Source organism: Callithrix jacchus, chromosome 16 (assembly GCF_049354715.1).
Source record: "Callithrix jacchus isolate 240 chromosome 16, calJac240_pri, whole genome shotgun sequence".
Classification (NCBI taxonomy): Eukaryota; Metazoa; Chordata; class Mammalia; order Primates; family Cebidae; genus Callithrix; species Callithrix jacchus.
Genome location: NC_133517.1, coordinates 16,895,641 through 16,914,833, shown reverse-complemented (window position 1 = coordinate 16,914,833; position 19,193 = coordinate 16,895,641). Strand labels below are relative to the sequence as shown.

Here is a 19,193-nt window from a genome sequence, read left to right as displayed (position 1 = left end):
AGCAGAATGACTACTAACTGAAAACATCCTAGCTCATTACAATGTCTGTTTGGGCCAGCTGTACTGCCTACAACAGAATCCGCAAGGACAACAACTCACTGTGGTTTTCAGTTCAGATTTTTAAGTTATGCAATTCAAATCTACTAAACAAATATCAGAAACAAATAAAAATAGATAAAGCTATACCTCACTGTATTTTAGAACCTGAGAGATGTCATGGTTCTCTAGCGCTTTCGTTCCACAGGAGAGTTCTTGTCGTCTCTAGGGCCTTGCCCACCATGCACAGGTGAAGGGAAGAAGTGTAGCCCCAGGGGGTAGAATTCATGATCAGAGGACAGGGAAATACTGCTTTATTCATTTTTCTATTATTGTAGAAGTTTTTATCCTCTCTAAAAAATACTTATTGGTTATATGCGGAAGTCAGTCAACTTTTACACCAATTACACATTTTCCAGAAAAACTGAATTCATAAAATATACAAAGGTTGGTTAAAAAATGGTCTCCCAGGCCATGATGACTAAATAAGTCATACCAAAGTTCTTAATTTCCCAATTAAAAAAAAAATGGTTGTTTAGTACTTGGAAAATATAGCCCCCCCCCATTAAAAACAAAATCACGATTTACTTACAAGTTTTTGTATTTCACATAGAATTCCTCAATTTCTACCTCTTCTCCAGATTCCTTCTGCAACAAAAGAAAATTTTAGGCACATATTTAAAACCATCTACTAGTCATAATTTACTACCATATGAGCACAAGGCAGGACTGAGAAGAGCAGCATAGGACCTTCTCGTAAGATGAGTATGTGTGCACTGGGAGGCGGTCAGGGCCACGGAGACTGCCACACTTAGGCCCATGCATGCACCTCTGCTCAACGTGCGAGAGCTTCTAAGACATGAATCACTTTAACTCCTCCCTAACCACATGCAGCTTCATTCACAACAACCTGACCCCAAATTTGGCTTTCTGCCAAACCCACAGTGTTAAGTAGACGCCAAGTGTACCATTTTCTCAGGCAGCAGCCAATTAGCAACTGCTCTCCTGAATGCCATATGTATTATTTTTGGCTGCCTCATGGCAACTTTACATTGTGGGTTTTGTAATGTTTTAAAATATTTAAAAGACATTTATTTCTCCATATACTTAATAACTCTAAACAAGAAACCATATAAAACTAAACCTTGTTCTTATGCTGTAATTTCAGTACATCACTATTCATAGTTTTAGTTTCACTCAATGGTACAATTAAAATCTCTCAGACAAGATGTCTCACACACATAGCAGCCAAATAAAATGAACACTCCAAATACTACCTTTAGGTAAGGTTAAAATCGTGATACATGTCAGCCAAATCAAGAGTTTTCCGTGGTGAGATTATCTATAATATCTCCCTTGATCCCACCTGCCGTACTGTATGCAGAAGATAACATTCAGATGATATTTTAGTCATCTCTCTTTATTCCCCTTTTGGTTTTAGGCTGTTAAACAAGTCATAATATGTAATTTCCTTCTGGAACATTTGATCAGATAAATCAGGGATCTAAAATATAAACACCACTTACAGATGTTTGGGGATTGCTTTTACACTCTTACAAGAGACCCCAAGCCTGCCTCGAGGGTCATGTATGGCTGTTCAGCCACCTTCGAAATGCTTCGAAAAAAATCAAAGCAAGTAGGAACATGGCAAAGAAGAAACAAAAGAGCAAAGGCTTCTACTGGATAACAGACTGTCACAGATCTGTTCAAAGGTACTAGTTCCCTCAATCTCTAAACTTCAAACTATTTTCAAAGATTGTGAACTTAAAGTTTTCTTTGAAATTCTCACTTATATCAGTTAAATCTATTTTTTTTTTTTTTTGAGATAGGCTCTGGCTTTGTCACCCAGGCTTGAGTGCAGTAGTACAAACATGACTCACTGCAACCTCGACCTCCCAGGCTCAAGCAGTCCTCCTGCCTCAGCGACCCCCATCACCCCACCGCCTCCCCAAGTAGCTGGAACTACAGGCATACATCACCCTGCTCAGCTAATTTTGTATTTTCTGTAGACTGGGTTTTACAACATGTTGCGCAGGCTGGTCTCAAACTTGGGCTGAAGCAATCCCCCCGCCTTAGCCTCTCAAAATGATGGGATTACAGCATGAGCCACCGTACCCAGCTAAACCTGTATTTTAAATAGTTTCTTGCCTGTCTAGAAATCATCAAGAAGGAGTCTGGAGATGCAGAAATGGTCAGTACCTATTAATACCTGGTTGTGCCCTAACGGATCTATGAAAGATCATAACTCTAAAGAATTCTTTTAAACGAATGCATTCAGAACACCTTCTATGTCACAGACTTTTAGGTATTCAAAATAAAAAAGAAATGTTTGTTGGATGGCTTCAAGAACCACCAACATAAATGGAACATGGAATTAACTTATAAATAAATACTAGCCAGTTCAAGTGGCAATCCATCCAAGACCCACCCTACTTTTTTCTCTAGCCCTACTATCTCTCCATTCTACTCCCATTTCAAGATATATTATCTTTATATGGAACCAGACATTCCAGTAGAAAGACAAAAAGATAGCAGATGATCAGGGAAAAAGAGAAGCAAGGATGAAACTAGATCCTTTGATTCTTCACATAGCATTATCATGAAATTCAGATCAAGAATGGAACACAAATATCTGAGCTTTCACTCTTCTGATAATAATTATATTTCTTTCAATTTTGAAGGCATTTAGAAACTACATATCATTTATATAACCGATATATATATGTTATAAATCATAAACAAGATTTATCATGTCTGCGCTCTTATTATTTCTCCTGATTCTTCTATCTGATCTTTTCTACCATACTGTCCTTTTCTTCTCATTCTAAATGGTCTCGTCATCCCATAATTCTAAGCGGGCACCAAAACGTACAGGATCAAATCTTGAACAGTAAAGGCAGTTTTTATTCTGTCTCAAGGCTGTTTGAGAAAGCTGACTCTTACAGCCATCTGTCCCCAACTCTTATTACTACCCATTTTATTGTCATGATCAGCTATTCCTCTGGGAACCTGCTGTGAAAATGCCTAACAAGAGAGTCTAGGCTGCCTAAGAAGAACCAACTAGGTTCTGAAACTTCTTTAGCAGCACCTGGAGCTGGTAGAGAATTGTCCCAGGGCCTGTATCTTTTGGATGTTTCAGAATATAACACATTGTTCTGTTTAACGGACCACACATATTGGATCACCATCTTCTTGCCCCTAGACTTATAAATAGTGCTGTTTTTCACTGTTCCTTTATATAAATATGATCGTCTTTTCTTTTACTGAACAGTAAAACAATTAATAAAAGCATGTAAATTCATAAGCCCTCAGAAGCATCATTTCAATTATTTACTAAATGGGAGGCAGTCTGACCAGCCTCTGAGAGCAGCTTAAAACAGCCCCAACCCCAAACCTCTCACGTCTAAGACCCATTTTCAGAAACCATTCTACAATGGGCATAGGCAAAAGAATAACTAAGTCAAAGCACTATTTTCATACATGCACACACATATACACACAACAATCGAATTTATTTCTTGAGAAGCCACATTAAATTTGAGAACCCAGTAATATTGTGTATTTAATAGAATTTTTCTGAGAAATGTATATACCTTTTCATTAGACTGTGAGATTCATCTATGGAAATCCTTATTATTCATAAGAAATTTAAAGTTTCAAATATATTAAGCCATACTTGTCCCATTGTTCATATGACCCAGAAACTTTGAGAAGGCAATAAATGAGTTCTCCAGCCACCTGGATTCTAAATAGCCATCCAGAGTCTAGGCCTAACTTAGGTTTTTCCTAAGCATCTTCCTACTAAATTAAGTAGTCATAGTCAAGAAACTAAACTACATAGCAAAAAAAAAAAAAATAACATTTTGTTAAATAATACACAAAAGAATGAAAAGGCACCTCGATGAAGTTATCAGTAAGGCACAGGCATGAGGCCCTGTTCACTTCTGGTTCAACCTACTGTAACTTTACTGGAGACACCAAATCACAGTTCACTTAGGGAAAAGATAAGGGCATGATAATGGATGAGATGAAGAGTTTTGTCTTCTTTACACTCTGAGGGGCTCAACTAAAGAGAATTAAAACACAGTCTGAAAATATGTCCTGTAGTCAAAGAAAAATTTTAAATTTTAGGGATACAGTCACAATTCACTTTTAAAACTACTTTTGACCTTCTGATACAAAAAAAGAAAAGGATTGGAATTATTCTCCAAAGATGAATGGCTCAAAGCAGAAAGAGCTACAGGATGACTAAACAAGGAAAACAAAGTAACTAGCCTTTATACAGTCAGAGTAGCCATTCATACATCCACCTCAAAATTCAAGTAGGCACCGACTATCTCATGCAGCTAGGTATCATGGACATTAACCTATGGGTTTAGAACAACATAAATGCCTATTTAACATGAGGTGCTGAATTAGGGTGCCTCTGTCAGATAAGTTTTGTAAGTTTCCACAACTCCATCATAATGGATCATGATGCTTCTCAGGCTATAGTGATGAGATCAACTGACTTTGAAAAACATGGAGTCTATACTCTGTGTCAACACCATGCAGTGACAGGCTCTGAGAGCTCATAGCCAGTTTCTACAGTGCTGCCTGGCAGAGATAAAGACACCTTCTCAGAGCCAATTATTAAATTATTCATGGTAATAAGAAACAGACCAGCAGGCATAGATAGAATCCACAAAAAAATCTCAAATTTCCTTTTGTTTCTATTTGCAGCACTTTCTTCTAATGTTATTAAAGGTGATAACTAAAGTACCTACTTTGGGAATAGCAGCAGTTTTAAAAGTTTGCATCTGTTAATGTTTAGTATCTTCTAATGTTTTTATTGCCCTTTAAAGGCAATACCAGCAATTGAAAAGCAATTTCATGAGCTCCACATCTCTCCTTTATTTTAAATCATACCTCAAAGCATATATCTCCCTTCCAGAAGAATTTTTCCACTAATTTTCTCCATCTTCAAATTCACCAACTCAACAAATGTCCACCCTCCTGTACAGTGAGTTTTAATCTCCTATGATAAGATAAACCCAGTCATCGGTAAATGGTTAATAGCATGTATTCCTAAACCATGGGTACCTATCTTTAAAGCGTAGCCGAAGAGGAAAAGAAAACAAAAGCCCTGAAGTGGGCAAAACAGAAATAAAAAGCAATGTTCTACATAATGTATAGTCTAAACAGTTCTGAATAATAGGACTAATTATAATTTGCAACCCCTAAACCTGCTGAGTATGCCTGCTGAAGCACTATCAATTGAATGAAAATTAATACATCCCATCCAAACGACATGCTATTTACTCAAACAAGTCACTTCAATTCAGTGAAGGGGATTATTCTTCAAAGCATGTCAAGTATTTAAATTTTACCATATATCTACAATTCACAAATTAGCAGTTCTGGAGTCATTAGTAGGACAAAAATGCAACCTTCTAATGAGTTAAATAGTGCTCATTTCTACTTGAACAGGTGGGAAATTTGGCTGAGATTTTTATCATTTAATTCATCAGAGAGGAAATCTTCATATCCAAAGAGTCACCAGATAGCCAGTCACTCCATGCCCTGAGTCCCCTATACTCAATGGGAAAACAACTTGAAATGTTGCTCTTGATTATATTCATATAAAGTAGAGATGTATATTCTGATAAATATTTATATCTTGGATCACACAAACAGTATTGAAATGAAAGTAAAGAGAAGTTTACTGCTGGTACAATAACATGTTCAAGGATCACTCAGTAGCAGTATTTGAATAGTAATGGTTTCCTATTTGATAAGCCTGGGATCTCACTTTATTTTAGGACTCTCACTGAGTCCTGTAAGTCCTCCATTCCTCATCTCTGTTACTGGGAAGCTATACTTTCTACACATTTTACTAAAATTAAACAAGTTTAGGCACAATGGCTCACATCTGTAATCCTAGCACTTTGGGAGGCCAAGGCAGAAGGATTGCTTGAGCCCAGGAGTTTGAAATCAGCCTGGGCAACATAGCTAGACCGTGTCTTTACTGTATTTTTTTAATTTTTTAAAAGTTTGTTTACATGCTGGAACACGAAGTTGTAGTTCCACCCTCCTTGAAGGCAAATAAAAAGAAAGAACTGTGACACAGACACCTATGTGTCTACTACTTTCTGGAGACACGGAAAATTGCATGTTGTAATACCTAATGCACCTGTAGTTTATATGATTATTCAAACTAAGCAAAGCATTTTCTCAAAGTGGGCAAGAAAAGAGGTAACTGAGATACAACAGGGAATTTTCACCAGTAAAAGAAAACACAGTGTCACTGGCATTTTTCGTTAAAGAGCATATGAGTCCCTCAATGACAAAGCTATCAAGCTAGTGACGGGTACTTAGAGCTCACCTTTGCAGATCAACACAAACTTTGAATAATTCTGAAGTACTAAGTCAAACCATTTTTTAAAATTACACTGAAAATAGTCCTGTATTTCATCTTTGCATTGGCAAGAAAGACACTAATGAATAATTCAATTGTCTAGGAAAAAATGTTAAAAAACGTATGAGAAAACACCTACTTGCTAAAATGACAAACAGAATTTCCATCCTAACATGGAAGAGGGGGGGAACTTTCCTAAGAGAGAATTAGAAGTAAATTCATGTTTATAATTTTTATGAATAACATTTATGAAAAACAGTCTACAACTCTGAAAGTCCCATATATTTCTTTGGAGACATTTGAGTTTCTAGTCTACTCTGAATGATGTAACAAAGCACTGACTACTTGATATACTTTAATATCATTTGGGGTCCAATGTCCCAAAGATTCATATTGGGTTAATAAATTAGACAGGATTAGAAATATTACTACAAGTTTTATTTTACAATATTAGAATTTTAAAAGAAAATTACAAAGCCAACAATCTGTAAGACTCTCATACACCCCACAGATTTCAGTCACTCCAAATGATGCTCACCTGCTTTTTTACTGAACGACTGCTCATGATTTTTTCTACCACTGGGCCTTCTGCATCAACAGATTCCTAAAAAATAAAGTCACGTGAATCAGTCCAAATAGAAAACATCTCATCCTAAGCTATAAAGGCAAGAAATCATTCCCCTTTGCTATAACCTCCACACCCGTTAGGTCACTGGGTACAAAGTGTTATCAGTGAGAAACGTAACTGAAAGGAACAAAACTCTCACTCTACTGAAAGGCAAAAGGAAGATTTGTGCTTATTAATTCATGATTATATGGTTTAATGATGTAGACCAGCCTAGGTCCTTAAAACTAGAGAGCATTCAGAAATTCTAGCCACCAAGACAAAATAATCTCTGAATGTCAGCAGTCAAAAATATAACTTTTCATCTATCCCATGAGGTAAATATACTCATCATTCTGCTATAGCAGGCAACTTTTATCTCTGGATGTCACATAAAACATTATGTAACAACTCACCAAATGAAACACAAAGGTGCATTTAATATACTTTTCAATGGGTTACCAGTTTGTTAACTAAAGTACAGTAGTGGTAAGAAAAATGCATTTTTCAAAAGATCTTTGTAATAATCAATCCTACATTACTACCCATATTTTATACAAACTGTTTTATCCATCATTTACATTGCACAGAGAATAAAGTACACCCTGCTGGGTACTACAAGGCAGTAATTTCATAAAGGGGTTCTCACGGTGCCTAACAGCAGGAGACAAGCTTGAGTGGTTTATTAAAGTCCCAGAAGCCACAGCACTGAATTCTCAGAGGTATATTCAGTCTTCTTATATTCTAGCTCTGACTCTTCCTCAGCATAGACCATTAATTCTCCAAAATTGTGTCAAATTACATATCACAGGCTTATATAAAAATAAATTGCAGTGAACAGAGCTTTTTAAAAGATACTGCTACACAACAAATTTCCCATAGCACATTATCCAACATTAGATGGATGTTCCCCTGCTGAAAGTCTTCAATGCTTCCATTGCACTTCTTAGATTGCAGCAATGAAATTTTCAGTCCATCTTTAAAATGCATCCATGAATCCCACAGATCTGGCACCAACCTGCTGTTCTGACTGTGAGGTGTTGGAGGGGGAATCCCTCCCAGCAGCATCTGCATCATCTGCCTCCTCGTCGGAAATCTTGAACTCCAGGTCTTCAGTGTAGCGCTTTCTCTTCACCTGTCTGCTGGACCGTCTCTTCTAAAACAAAAACCCAAAACAGTGGCCTTGAAATTAATAATTGATTAAAAAGAAAAATGCTCTTAATAATGTCTCAGAGTTGGAGAATGATTTTTTTTTTAATTAATCGTAAGGAAAAGGTTGATAATGTGAACCCTGTAAATGATGTGAAAAGATCACAGTGGTAACAAATACAATAGAAATGGGTGGAAATCTGGAGTCAGACACCTGGGACAGCTGTAGCCCTGCTCTGCCACTCCCAGCTATGTGCCCTTCAACTGGGAAAATGGAAACAACAACAAATCTGGTTCCTCGCTCAGTCAGTATGTCCATCAAAAGTGGCAGGAATACTGGAGCTGGCTAATGAATCCATAGGGGTTCATTATATTTCTCCCTCTACCTTTGGACATTTTAACATTTTTCCCACATAAAGAGTCCAAAAACAAAATAACTGCATTAGAAGATAATGTGTAAATTACAAAGTTCTATACACAACCTGTTATACTATCCAAGGGACCAAAGGTATTTCAGGCCATTTTAAATAAAAGGTTTTTATGTTTTAATCTTGATCCTAAAATTTTGAAATACTCTGAAAATTTCTGAAGAGATGAAGGGTTAAATGGAAAAATTCATAATGAATGACTATGAAAAGTAACTTTTTAAAATATAATATTTTTTACCATAGTGGTTTAAAATTAAAAATTAAACAGCCAGTATAAGCAGGATTACTGGAAAATTGGGTATTCTCACAATCTTGTGGTCAAAAGGGAACCCATACAATCCTTGCAGGACAATGTGGTCCTATCTATCAAAACTTAAAACATGCACACCCTTTGACTCACTACTTTCACTTCCAGGAAGCTTGAGAATATCTGCAAGACAAATTGTAAAATAAGAAAAATAAGCCACATAACAAAAAGTGGCTTAAGATTCTATTTAAGATAAATAAAAATTTTTGTGTATCTATTTGGATGTGTGGCTCATCAATATATCAACTTCTTAAGACAAAAAGACTGTATATCTTCTTTACTTCTCTATGCCTCGATGAGTATTTGCTGAAAAATGAATGTATATGTGTATGGCTTTAAATAACAAGGAATCCGAAAAGACACACAACAGACTATTAATAACTATTAATGATGGGGAGGGAAGTGAATGGAGCAGAACAAGAGGTTCTGAACATTTTGTTCAAAATAATTCTACGTTACTTAACCATTTTGTCAAAGAGTTCATTTTGTTTATTTTTAATAAGGAGAAATAACATTTTTATTCATACATGTATGTGAAATCTAAGTTTGAAAATGACACATGTAAAGTTTTAAGCTGCTAATGAATTCAAGAACATTACAACCTATGGAATGAGTTTGCAAAGCATATAGAAGAAATAAAAATATGGAAGAAAAATTTTATATAAATTTTTTTCTAAGAATTATAAAATGAAACTTTTTAGAGTCTCATGAATGTTAAAGCTGAGTAAGGCAGAGAGAGGCAAAACATTCATTGTGTGCACCTAAGGCAAGACCGGCACTGTCATCTCTCAAGCCAGGATGAACATAATCCCAGTACTTTTCCCCAAAGAGTGGGACTGATTGATTTTAATCTTATTAAGTTTGTGTTCTCCCTGCTCTTCAAAAGGGATTTGAGACAGTTCATGATACAAACTCGGTATAACATGACCATCAAATGGATTGTTAGAGACTGTTAGCTCCAAGCCACACACAGCTGCGGCCACAGAGGTGCAAAGTACTTTTCTGATATAAGACCATTCTGAGTAAAGTTTATTAAGAGACTTCCCTATGGCTTACACAGAGGGAGTAGTGACATGGGCCAGAGGTTCCTCCTGGGACCCTCCTCTACAGGACAAAGGTTTGGTGCTGCCCAGATCAATTCCAGGTGGAAGCAACAGAGACTCCAGCAGAGGTTCTGCCATCTGCAATCCTTCCCCATGTCTCAAGTAGCAATTTGACCTTATAAGTCCTAGAGCCCAGTGCCCTTGTTTGAACTGGCCCCGACTCGTATCATGTGATCGTGGACAAGTAATTTTGTGGACTTTGGATTCCCGGTCTGCAGAATGGAGTTAATGACAGTAACTACCTCATATGAATACTGTGAAGATCACTTAAGGGAATTCGTTTGAAGCATTTAGAACTGTACATGGTACATACGTGAGATGTAATTAGTAGGACTAAAGTCACCATTAATCAGCTCCAGCTTTCCAAAGAAAAATGGCCCAGTGACCTTGTACAGCTTCCCTTTTCTTTCCAAAGCTGACCTACTTACTCCTGCTCTCATGTTCACTTTACCAATCCTCACTTCTGGACCACCAATTCTTCAAGACATAAAGAGCCATTATCAAGAACAACTTTAACACTGCAAAATTTATCATAATGTGTATTTCATTTGATATGCCAATTTAACTCAATTTAAATAGACTCATTTATATTTCCATCTTCATGCCACCATTCCAGTAAGGAGGAATGTGCTCCTGATGATCTGCCTGCAATGTTTCATCAGGTTTCCCTGCTTGAGGCTCCACTGTCACAGTGTTGTACCATGTAAGTAACTGGAAAGGGTCTAAGACAAATCCACGTTATGCTAAATCCCACTCTGATGTTCAAGAAGGGCTCCATCCAGTGAAGGAAGACAGGGCGCTTTCTTCTTTTTAAACAGAGGTAAGTTTAACTTTTAAGTTCCTCCTCATATCAACTTTGTGATATAAATCTGTGCAATAGTGATATGGTTAGTTAGTATGGATATGAGGTCACTTCATACATAACCCCGAAATACAATTATAACTCAATTTTATAAAATTTCTTAATGTTACATGGCTTCTCTCGTTTTAAAAGAATAATTGATCTTACATTTATTTTGAGTATCAAGGTTTCTTTTACAATTCCCCAAGGTAAAATTACATTATTTAATACATAATGTTTCTACTGTGACTTGGTAAACTATTATTATCTGAAAGATTTTTGTGAATCAAAATGAAATGTGAGAACTGCATTTAAACCATAACTCAAAAACTTGTGAATTGACACCAGAATAATAGCTCAACTTTTAAAACTTGGATTGCTTTAGAAATTATACTTAAAACAGGTATAACAAATAGAACATTTACATATTTCCACGATCTCAGTGTTGTAGTACCTTGTGACACAATTTTGAATTAGTTAAAATTATATGACATGTCCCTTAGTAAATCAATCACAAAACTCAAGAATTTTAATGTTAAGCCCTTCATGCATGTGTTACAGGAAGAAACATAATAAACAACCAGTCAGCATCACTTCCTGTGTCAGACATACCAAGAAAGCACAGCTTTAAAAGTCGGATCTTGGGTGACGGCTTATATTAGCTATTAAACACATAATACTTAGGCCCTTGCCAATTAGGAAGGATACACCAATGTTCACTTGAATTGAGTAGCAGTTTTCTATAACTGAAATGCAGCAGGAAAAAAAAAAAAACAAAGCTAGTATTTCAGAAGGTCCATCTAAGCCTGAATTAATATAAACAGACTTTTAAAAAAACAATAGCAGTATTTGTGAAAGAATAACAGAATTTCCTCTACTGATGTAAGCAAATTCTTAATGCTGTCTAAATACTATTGTCATAAAGGTCCTACTTAGGGCAAACATAAATCAGGAGAAAATACTCTTAAGGATAAAAATAAAATTCAAAATCATTAAAACACTTGATTCAGTAAGACCAGATCTCAGTAAAAAAATAAAAATCATTAAAATGCTTTAGTTGTAAAACAGCCTCAGCAATTAAAAAATGATACCTACTTACCTTCCCAGTATCTTTCCACTGATGTATAAAATAAAATTACATAACAACACACACTGCCAAAGGTATCACTAGGTTAGTCATACAACCAAACCCAACTAAACCAAAACACACTCATTCATTCCCTCTCTCTCCTTCTCTCCCCGCTTTCAGGTTGTTAGCCTTAAGGCTATTCCAGGAAGTTTCATATATCAGGGAATTCTGCTCTAATGAACAAAAAGCCAAAACCAAAAATATCTGAAATTCTTTGGAACAGAGCTGTACACTACAAACATTTTGTTTCTGACTGGTGGGGATACAGGTGAAAAGTCCTGAGTGTGTACTAAATAAGAAAAAGTCCAGAAAGCTTCTCGAGGCCGGCTTCCTACTCCAGGACAACTGTTCAGTAACTGCTCCTTGACAACTTAGATGTCATTCACATAAGTTACATTCCCAGCCATCCCAGTGGACCACACTGGCATGCTTCCAGGGAACCTAACAAGGAAATAATTTTTAACTGTCATGTGTAAGGGTCCTTCTCAGTCCAATCAGTGAAGGCAGTATACTTTACACACAAGAACCTACATTCCTCACATTTACTTCAGGGCTAGTGTTTCAACCCATTCCTATAAAAACTCTCCTCAACTCAGGAGAATATTCTGCAGAGCTGCCATTCGGGAAGTTGCTGACTTGTTCATAAAAACTTTAGTATTACATGAATTACATTACTTGAATGTATCTCAACTCTGACTGTTAGATGTCAAAAACTTCAGACAAGCTACTACAAATTTATCTTGATTTCTAATTCTGCAAAATTTTAAAAAGTGACAACCAACCAAACTTTGGAGAAATGTAAAAATGTGAATGAAGCTTTAAATGAGCCAGTATAATAATAATATGTTAACCAATATGCTAACAATAACATAAACAGCAAAATATACATTTACAGAAATAAATGAAGAATCTTTGTCTTATTAATTACAGAGTCAAGGACAGCAAAACCAAACCACTCTCGTCAGGAGTGTAATTTCTAGTTCTGCACCCACTCCCCCTCATTGCTATGCTTTATTCCAGACTGCAATAAAGACATCTCGAGAACAACTCTATAACAAGATAGGGAGGATGTAGTGTACTTCATACACAGCTAAAGTTACCCATGCTAAATAACCAAGATTCGGGGAGCACAATAATTGTATTACCTGAACACCTGGGTCCTCGTCTTCTTCAGGAGGAGGAGATGGTGGGGGTGTTTTGTCTAAGTCTGAATTTTCAGAACCTTCTGTTTTTCCCTTGTTGACCTTTTTCTTCAAAGCACTTGCTTCTGAGTCAGGTTTCTTATTACTAGAATTCAAAGTGGATCACTTAGTGTTCACTTTTTAATGTGTTTCTGCATGTTTCATACCTTATATTTCCCACATTAATATCCCAAAAGTATTAATGGCAATTGATAAATCAATACATGTCGGCTATTTACAGTGAAATGCAACTCCCGATTAAGTTTTTCTGCAAAATTCCATACTAATCACTTTTAGCAAATATATGGCCTAATTAAAAATAAATTGCATGTAAAAACTAATACCACACATAGTACATTTGTGCAAAAAGGCTGCCAGTAAGTACATCAAGCCATTGTAAAAAGTCAAATTAAGATCTAGTTTTGCTAACAAGTTTTTAAGGTACAGAACACTTTTTTAAATTGTCATGAAAAATAATATCATGATCATCTCTTTGTGTCGTTTGTAGATAGTTTTACATACTCTCATTTAAGTATTCTTTTGACCAGTACTAGAAGGTGTCCTCTTTTATATTGCATTTTTGGTCAATTTTAAATCTTTTAGAATATAATCAAAATACATAGCACTTTCCTGTTGCACATAATTTTAGTTTGTGCTGTGTTCTTAACTAAATATAAGCTTTAATTTGGCCCTAGATGTTTTCTGAGATAATTGCAATTGGCCTTTTTTCCCCCCAAAAGACAGTTTCCTGAAATATAAAAATACAGCAAAGCGACCCTAATAAAGTGCATATTTCATAGTATGTTGCGGACAAATGTTATTAGAATTTGAATGTTATATAAGACAAAAGACATAAACTTCAAAAAAAAGAAATTTTGAGTTTGCCATCACCTCTAGAACCTTTACCTGACATTTTTTCAGAACGTACACTTACTGCTACCTTCCATTTCTATTTCCAAATCAGCTCCAAATTTTCTTTTTTCCTTTTTTTTTTTAAAGACAGAGTTCCACTCTTGTTGCCCAGGCTAAAGTGTAATGGCTCAATCTCGGCTCCCTGCAACCTCCGCCTCCTGGGTTCACGTGATTCTCCTGCCTCAGCCTCTAGAGTAGCTGGAATCACAGACATGCACCGCCACACCTGGCTAATTCTGTATTTTTAATAGAGACAGGGTTTTGCCATGTTGGTCAGGCTGGTCTCAAACTCCCAACCTCAGGTGATCTGCCAGCCTCCACCTCCCAAAGTGCTAAGATTACAGGCGTGAGCCACCATGCCTGGCCATCAGCTTCAAATTTTCTAACACCAATTATCATTTGTTATCCAACACTGAGAATAATCCAACCTCAGTAACAATTTTTTAAAAAATATTTTTCTCGGGAGCCTCAAATTCCAATAAATTTTGAAAAACAAAAGCTGTATTTCAAAAGTCATTAAAAGCTTTATTTACTGAAGTTTATAAGTTCTCAGGAAAGTGTGCTGACAGAATACATTAAACACTATGTTTTTACCCTCAGCTACTACAAAAAAAAATAAAAGAAGCCGAGATATCTATACGCTTTTATTTGAGTAAAGCATGTGTCACATAAAATATTTCAAAAGCACTGTTAATATAATGAAGCACCCATCACACACCTAAAATGTATTTTTTTCAACTAAACAGAATACTTGATCACCTTAAATTAGTTATTTTTAATAGAGTTTTATTTTGTTAACATTTTAGCATAGAAAAATAGCTACATAAGAAAATAATTCAAGATTATAGAATATGGCAGTTAAGTTAAAAAAGCTATTTTTATTTAAAAGAAAAGAAAAAGGCAGTGATCTAAAAACTTTGTCTCCAAAAGATCCACAGAAAGCATAATATTTTTAAAATTAAAAAAATCCATACAACCATTCCTCATCCAACTGTCCTAGTGTTTACGCTACACATGGACAGAAGTCTCCCCTACTATGAGGTTCCATTTCCAGCATTTATTTCCGCTCTAACTGCCACAAATTATACAATACTACAGCTGAACACTGGGCCCCTTTCCTTTCATCTGCACGCCAAGAGCAATCAGATTACCCTGGTAACCAGCGGTCACATGACCAGCACCTGCTCTTTTGGCTGGATGCCACTGACTAAAGCCATCTGCTTCCCTCAATCAGCTTTCAAACATTCTCAACACCTGCGCTGCAGTGTTTTGTGGTTTCTTTTATCAAATCAGTGCAAAACTGCTTCCAAAACTTTACATATTTCTCAAATTTGTTTAAATCAGAGGTAGGCCTGTCAAAGAGTTGAACCACTGCCAGGTAAAGTGAGTTGGCAGCTCGCGCTTTTCACAGTGACCTCTCTATACCAGAGCGAAGTACACGGTTTAATTTAGAGGGGTTGCCGGGCCCTGCATGCAGGATCCTACAGGAGTAAAAGGCTTACTATCTGGAAGCCAACCAGAGCCCAGGTTTGAGGAAACATCAATTTGCTGAAGGAGAGAAGTGCTAATGATTTTCCATCTGCCCTTCCCAAGAATGAACTATATGGAACCTCCAAGATAGCTGAAAGTCAGACAGCCCCTCTCCAAATGTTTAGACAAAAAGCCTGTAGCCAAGGGAAGCACTTACCCCAGATCTGACTATGGAAAGATTTCTAAACTCATCAGACCTTGCACTATTCACATTGTTAAGGGACAACTAAGCATTTCCAGGCAGCAATATACAAATCAAAGAACACCCTAGGAAGTCAAAAAGGCAACAAAACCTTCAGTGTCCACCCGACAACATTACCATCAAGGACAAAATTATGTTATGTAAATTAAATTGCCTTTGCTACTATTCTGCAATAAGCTAATTGAGATTTTCAAGTAAGTGTTGTATTAAAACTGCTTTGCCCAAAATTATCCAAGTCGAGATTTTTTCTTCTAACAGATGAAGGTAATCTAGAATGGTAGATATGAGCATTGATTTGAGTCAGACAGACCTTACTCCCAGTTTGAACTGTCATTTACAGGCTGTGACCCTGGATACATTACTTAATTTCTCTGAGCCTCAGTTTCCTCATCTGTAAAATAAGATTAATATTTATACATTCTTCCAAGATTCATTCGAGGTTTAAATGAGAAAATGGCACAGATGGTTAACATCTACACCCATGTGGAAAACAAGCAGCTGAGTCTGGGAAGTATTCTCTGGCCATGGCTCAGATCCACTTGGGCCGAATAAACTACAGAAACTTACAGACAGGACCCCACCTTTACCAAGGATGACTTCATCCAAGCAACATACACAGAAGGAGAGCCTCCACTGACATTCCTAAACACTAGCTAAAATAACAAGCAAGTAAACAAACCCACAGTGCACTCCTCCCCATGACCATGACCACTTCTTTAGTTCAGACACATATAATTTCCTGCCCAGACTATTAATCGCAACAGTTCCCCACTGCCTCATCACCCTCATGCCCCACGTGCAGGGCTATACAGCATCGGACCAGTGGAAAAAGGACAGAAAGTCCACATTCATAGTTATCATTTACCTCTGTAAGAGTCAAAACTAGTCTTTTATAATGTCAAACCCAAAACATGGACATACATTCTTCTTCCAAATTACAACAGAAGCTGGAATGTATGAAAAGGGCACTGTTCTAGGTGGGGGGCAGATAATGTATTTAAGAAGTTACATCCCTTAATCCAACACTGCAGTATTGAAGATGAGGCTGCTGAGCTCCTTGATGCAGATACAGAACCACAAGACTCCTCTAACAGCTACAGTGATGGCTACAAATGGGGCCTAGCTCAGGCCGACAGCCACACAGCAGTCTGTGAGTGGGATCGTAAGAATAACTAGGCCATGTAAGGGAACACCTGTAAATTCCAGACCTGAATGGTACCACCCTTGAGGAAATCATGTCTGCCCTCATTCCTCTCCTAAACCTGCTCTGTCTTCCTGCATTTCCCACCTCAGCATCATGGTAATGCCACGGAAGTATCACCTGAAAACTCATCTCAAGTCACCAGAGTAACCAGCTGAAATGCAAATCAGAGCATTCCTCTGCTTCAATCCTCTGCATATAATGTCTGAGGTTCTCCATACGGATGTACCAGACCTTTCTCTCTTATGTTCCAAGCACAGAGAACTATTCCCCCAAACACATATGAATCTCTTCTACCTCTACTTTCATCCCAACCTACTCATCTGCAAGACAGCCTGGACACCACTCACTTCAAGAAGCGTTTTCTAATTGCCACGGTCTGGACCAGATATGATCTCCTCACTCCACCCGCATGTCACATGCTGTACCCTATACAAGGAATATATAAAATAAACAAAAGTCGGTGGTAACATTACCGCAATGTATTAAAACCAAAGCACCATATGTGTGTCTTTCTCCAACTATCATGTAAGCTCCAGCAGAGAAGAAATTGTGTCTTACTATGTTTGCACTTCTAGTGCTGAGTCTAGTAGGTTACTTGTAATTGTTAACCATCTAGTTACAACAGTACAAGTAATAGCAATAACAATAGCAAACACATATATAGCCCAAAGTATGTACCAGGCACTACTCTAAATATTTTTCTCGTTAACTTATATAAGAAAACCCCACATAGCATCTACCTTGACGAAACACCTATAAAGCTCAGTAAAAGCTGGCTAAAGTTTAAAAATATAGAGTGAAACCTAGTATTTTTTCAAAACCAACAGAAAAGAATACCATCTACATACCTTGCCTCCATGTTCACAAACTTCTTTTATTTCATGATGCTTATCTTAAATCTTTAACTGATAATGACCAAAAAGCAGGCCATCCCTCCTGAGGCTAGAGGCTGAGACACAGAGCCATACACTCATGAAGCTAGAGAGACGTGGAGCCACCCACTCACAAGGCTAGAGAGACGTGGGGCCAACCATTCATGAGGGTAGAGAGACATGGAGCCATCCACTCACAAGGCTAGAGAGACATGGCGCCATCCACCCACGAGGCTAGAGAGACGTGGGGTCATCCACTCACGAGGCTAAAGAGACATGGGGTCATCCACTCACGAGGCTAGAGAGACGTGGTGTCATCCACTCACGAGGCTAGAGAGACGTGGAGCCACTGACAAGACTAGAGAGACACAGAGGCATCACTCACAAGGCTAGAGAGACATGGAGCCATCCACTCTGAGGCTAAAGAGATGTGGAGCCATCCACTTGTGTGGGTAGAGACTGTCCACTCATGAAGTAAGACACTGAGATAAAGGGCCTTCCACTCCTTATGTTAGACAAGCTCTTGTAATCAGATGGAGAATATTTTCTGAGGGTGCTGCTGGAAGTTTGAAGGGCCACAGTTCCTCCTCCAGACTTACATTTCTTATTTTATCACGAGACTAGGGTTATACTGGTGGGTAGTTGGATGTGCTTAGGGTCCACAACTAAGAGAACAAGGTCTTAAGTTCTGCAATCGCCACCAGTGGCACCAAGGCATATACCAACTAAATGCGAACTCTTAGAAGCAGGCATTAGAAGAACACAAACTTTGTATTCAGAGAGCAGCATCTGTCACATGGAGAGATAGTCTAGGCAATCTACTTTTATGCAAGGAGTCATGTTCGGCTTATAACTGTAAGATAGTAAGGATGGCCTAGTGCTATTACCTGAAATGGGGTTGGATGGATTCAGTATAGATAACTAATTCCTTCTATTGGCTTTCTAAACAAAGCTTGATACAAAGGGCCATAACTTACTGGAAAGCCAGGTAGCTGCCCTGATTTATTACAAAAATAGAACACAGTTAAACAATGATTAGTGTCGGCCTAATGATCTAAGACCTAAATAAAAAGAAAATCTGAAAAAGAACCACACTGTAGACCCAAGTGTGATGAGAATATGGTCAGCTAATGAGGCTATCTGGACAATGGGAAGGAGTTCTCAATCAAACAGTCCCTTCAGAGGGGATAAGTTAGTGAAGTTTCTCACCATACTGGGAAAAATTAACCTTGAGGCTTGGGTCATGAGGATTAATCAGGTTTGTTTTCAGAGACTCAAGCTTCTCCAAAGTGTTACAT

General features: G+C 37.4%; 1 protein-coding gene across 11 annotated transcripts in view; it reads right to left on the bottom strand.

Annotated features, from left to right (window-relative positions):
- CHD7 (chromodomain helicase DNA binding protein 7) overlaps positions 1-19,193 on the bottom strand; it is a 180,291-nt gene that overhangs the window by 57,963 nt on the left and 103,135 nt on the right. For all 11 annotated transcript variants that reach the window (XM_054246609.2, XM_078352513.1, XM_017965361.4 and 8 more), the window contains exons 3-6: positions 13,140-13,281; positions 8,056-8,193; positions 6,972-7,037; positions 629-684 (exon numbers count right to left, since the gene is read on the bottom strand). In XM_054246609.2, coding sequence (XP_054102584.1) covers positions 629-684; positions 6,972-7,037; positions 8,056-8,193; positions 13,140-13,281 — 402 coding nt within the window. The remainder of the gene's footprint in view (positions 1-628; positions 685-6,971; positions 7,038-8,055; positions 8,194-13,139; positions 13,282-19,193) is intronic.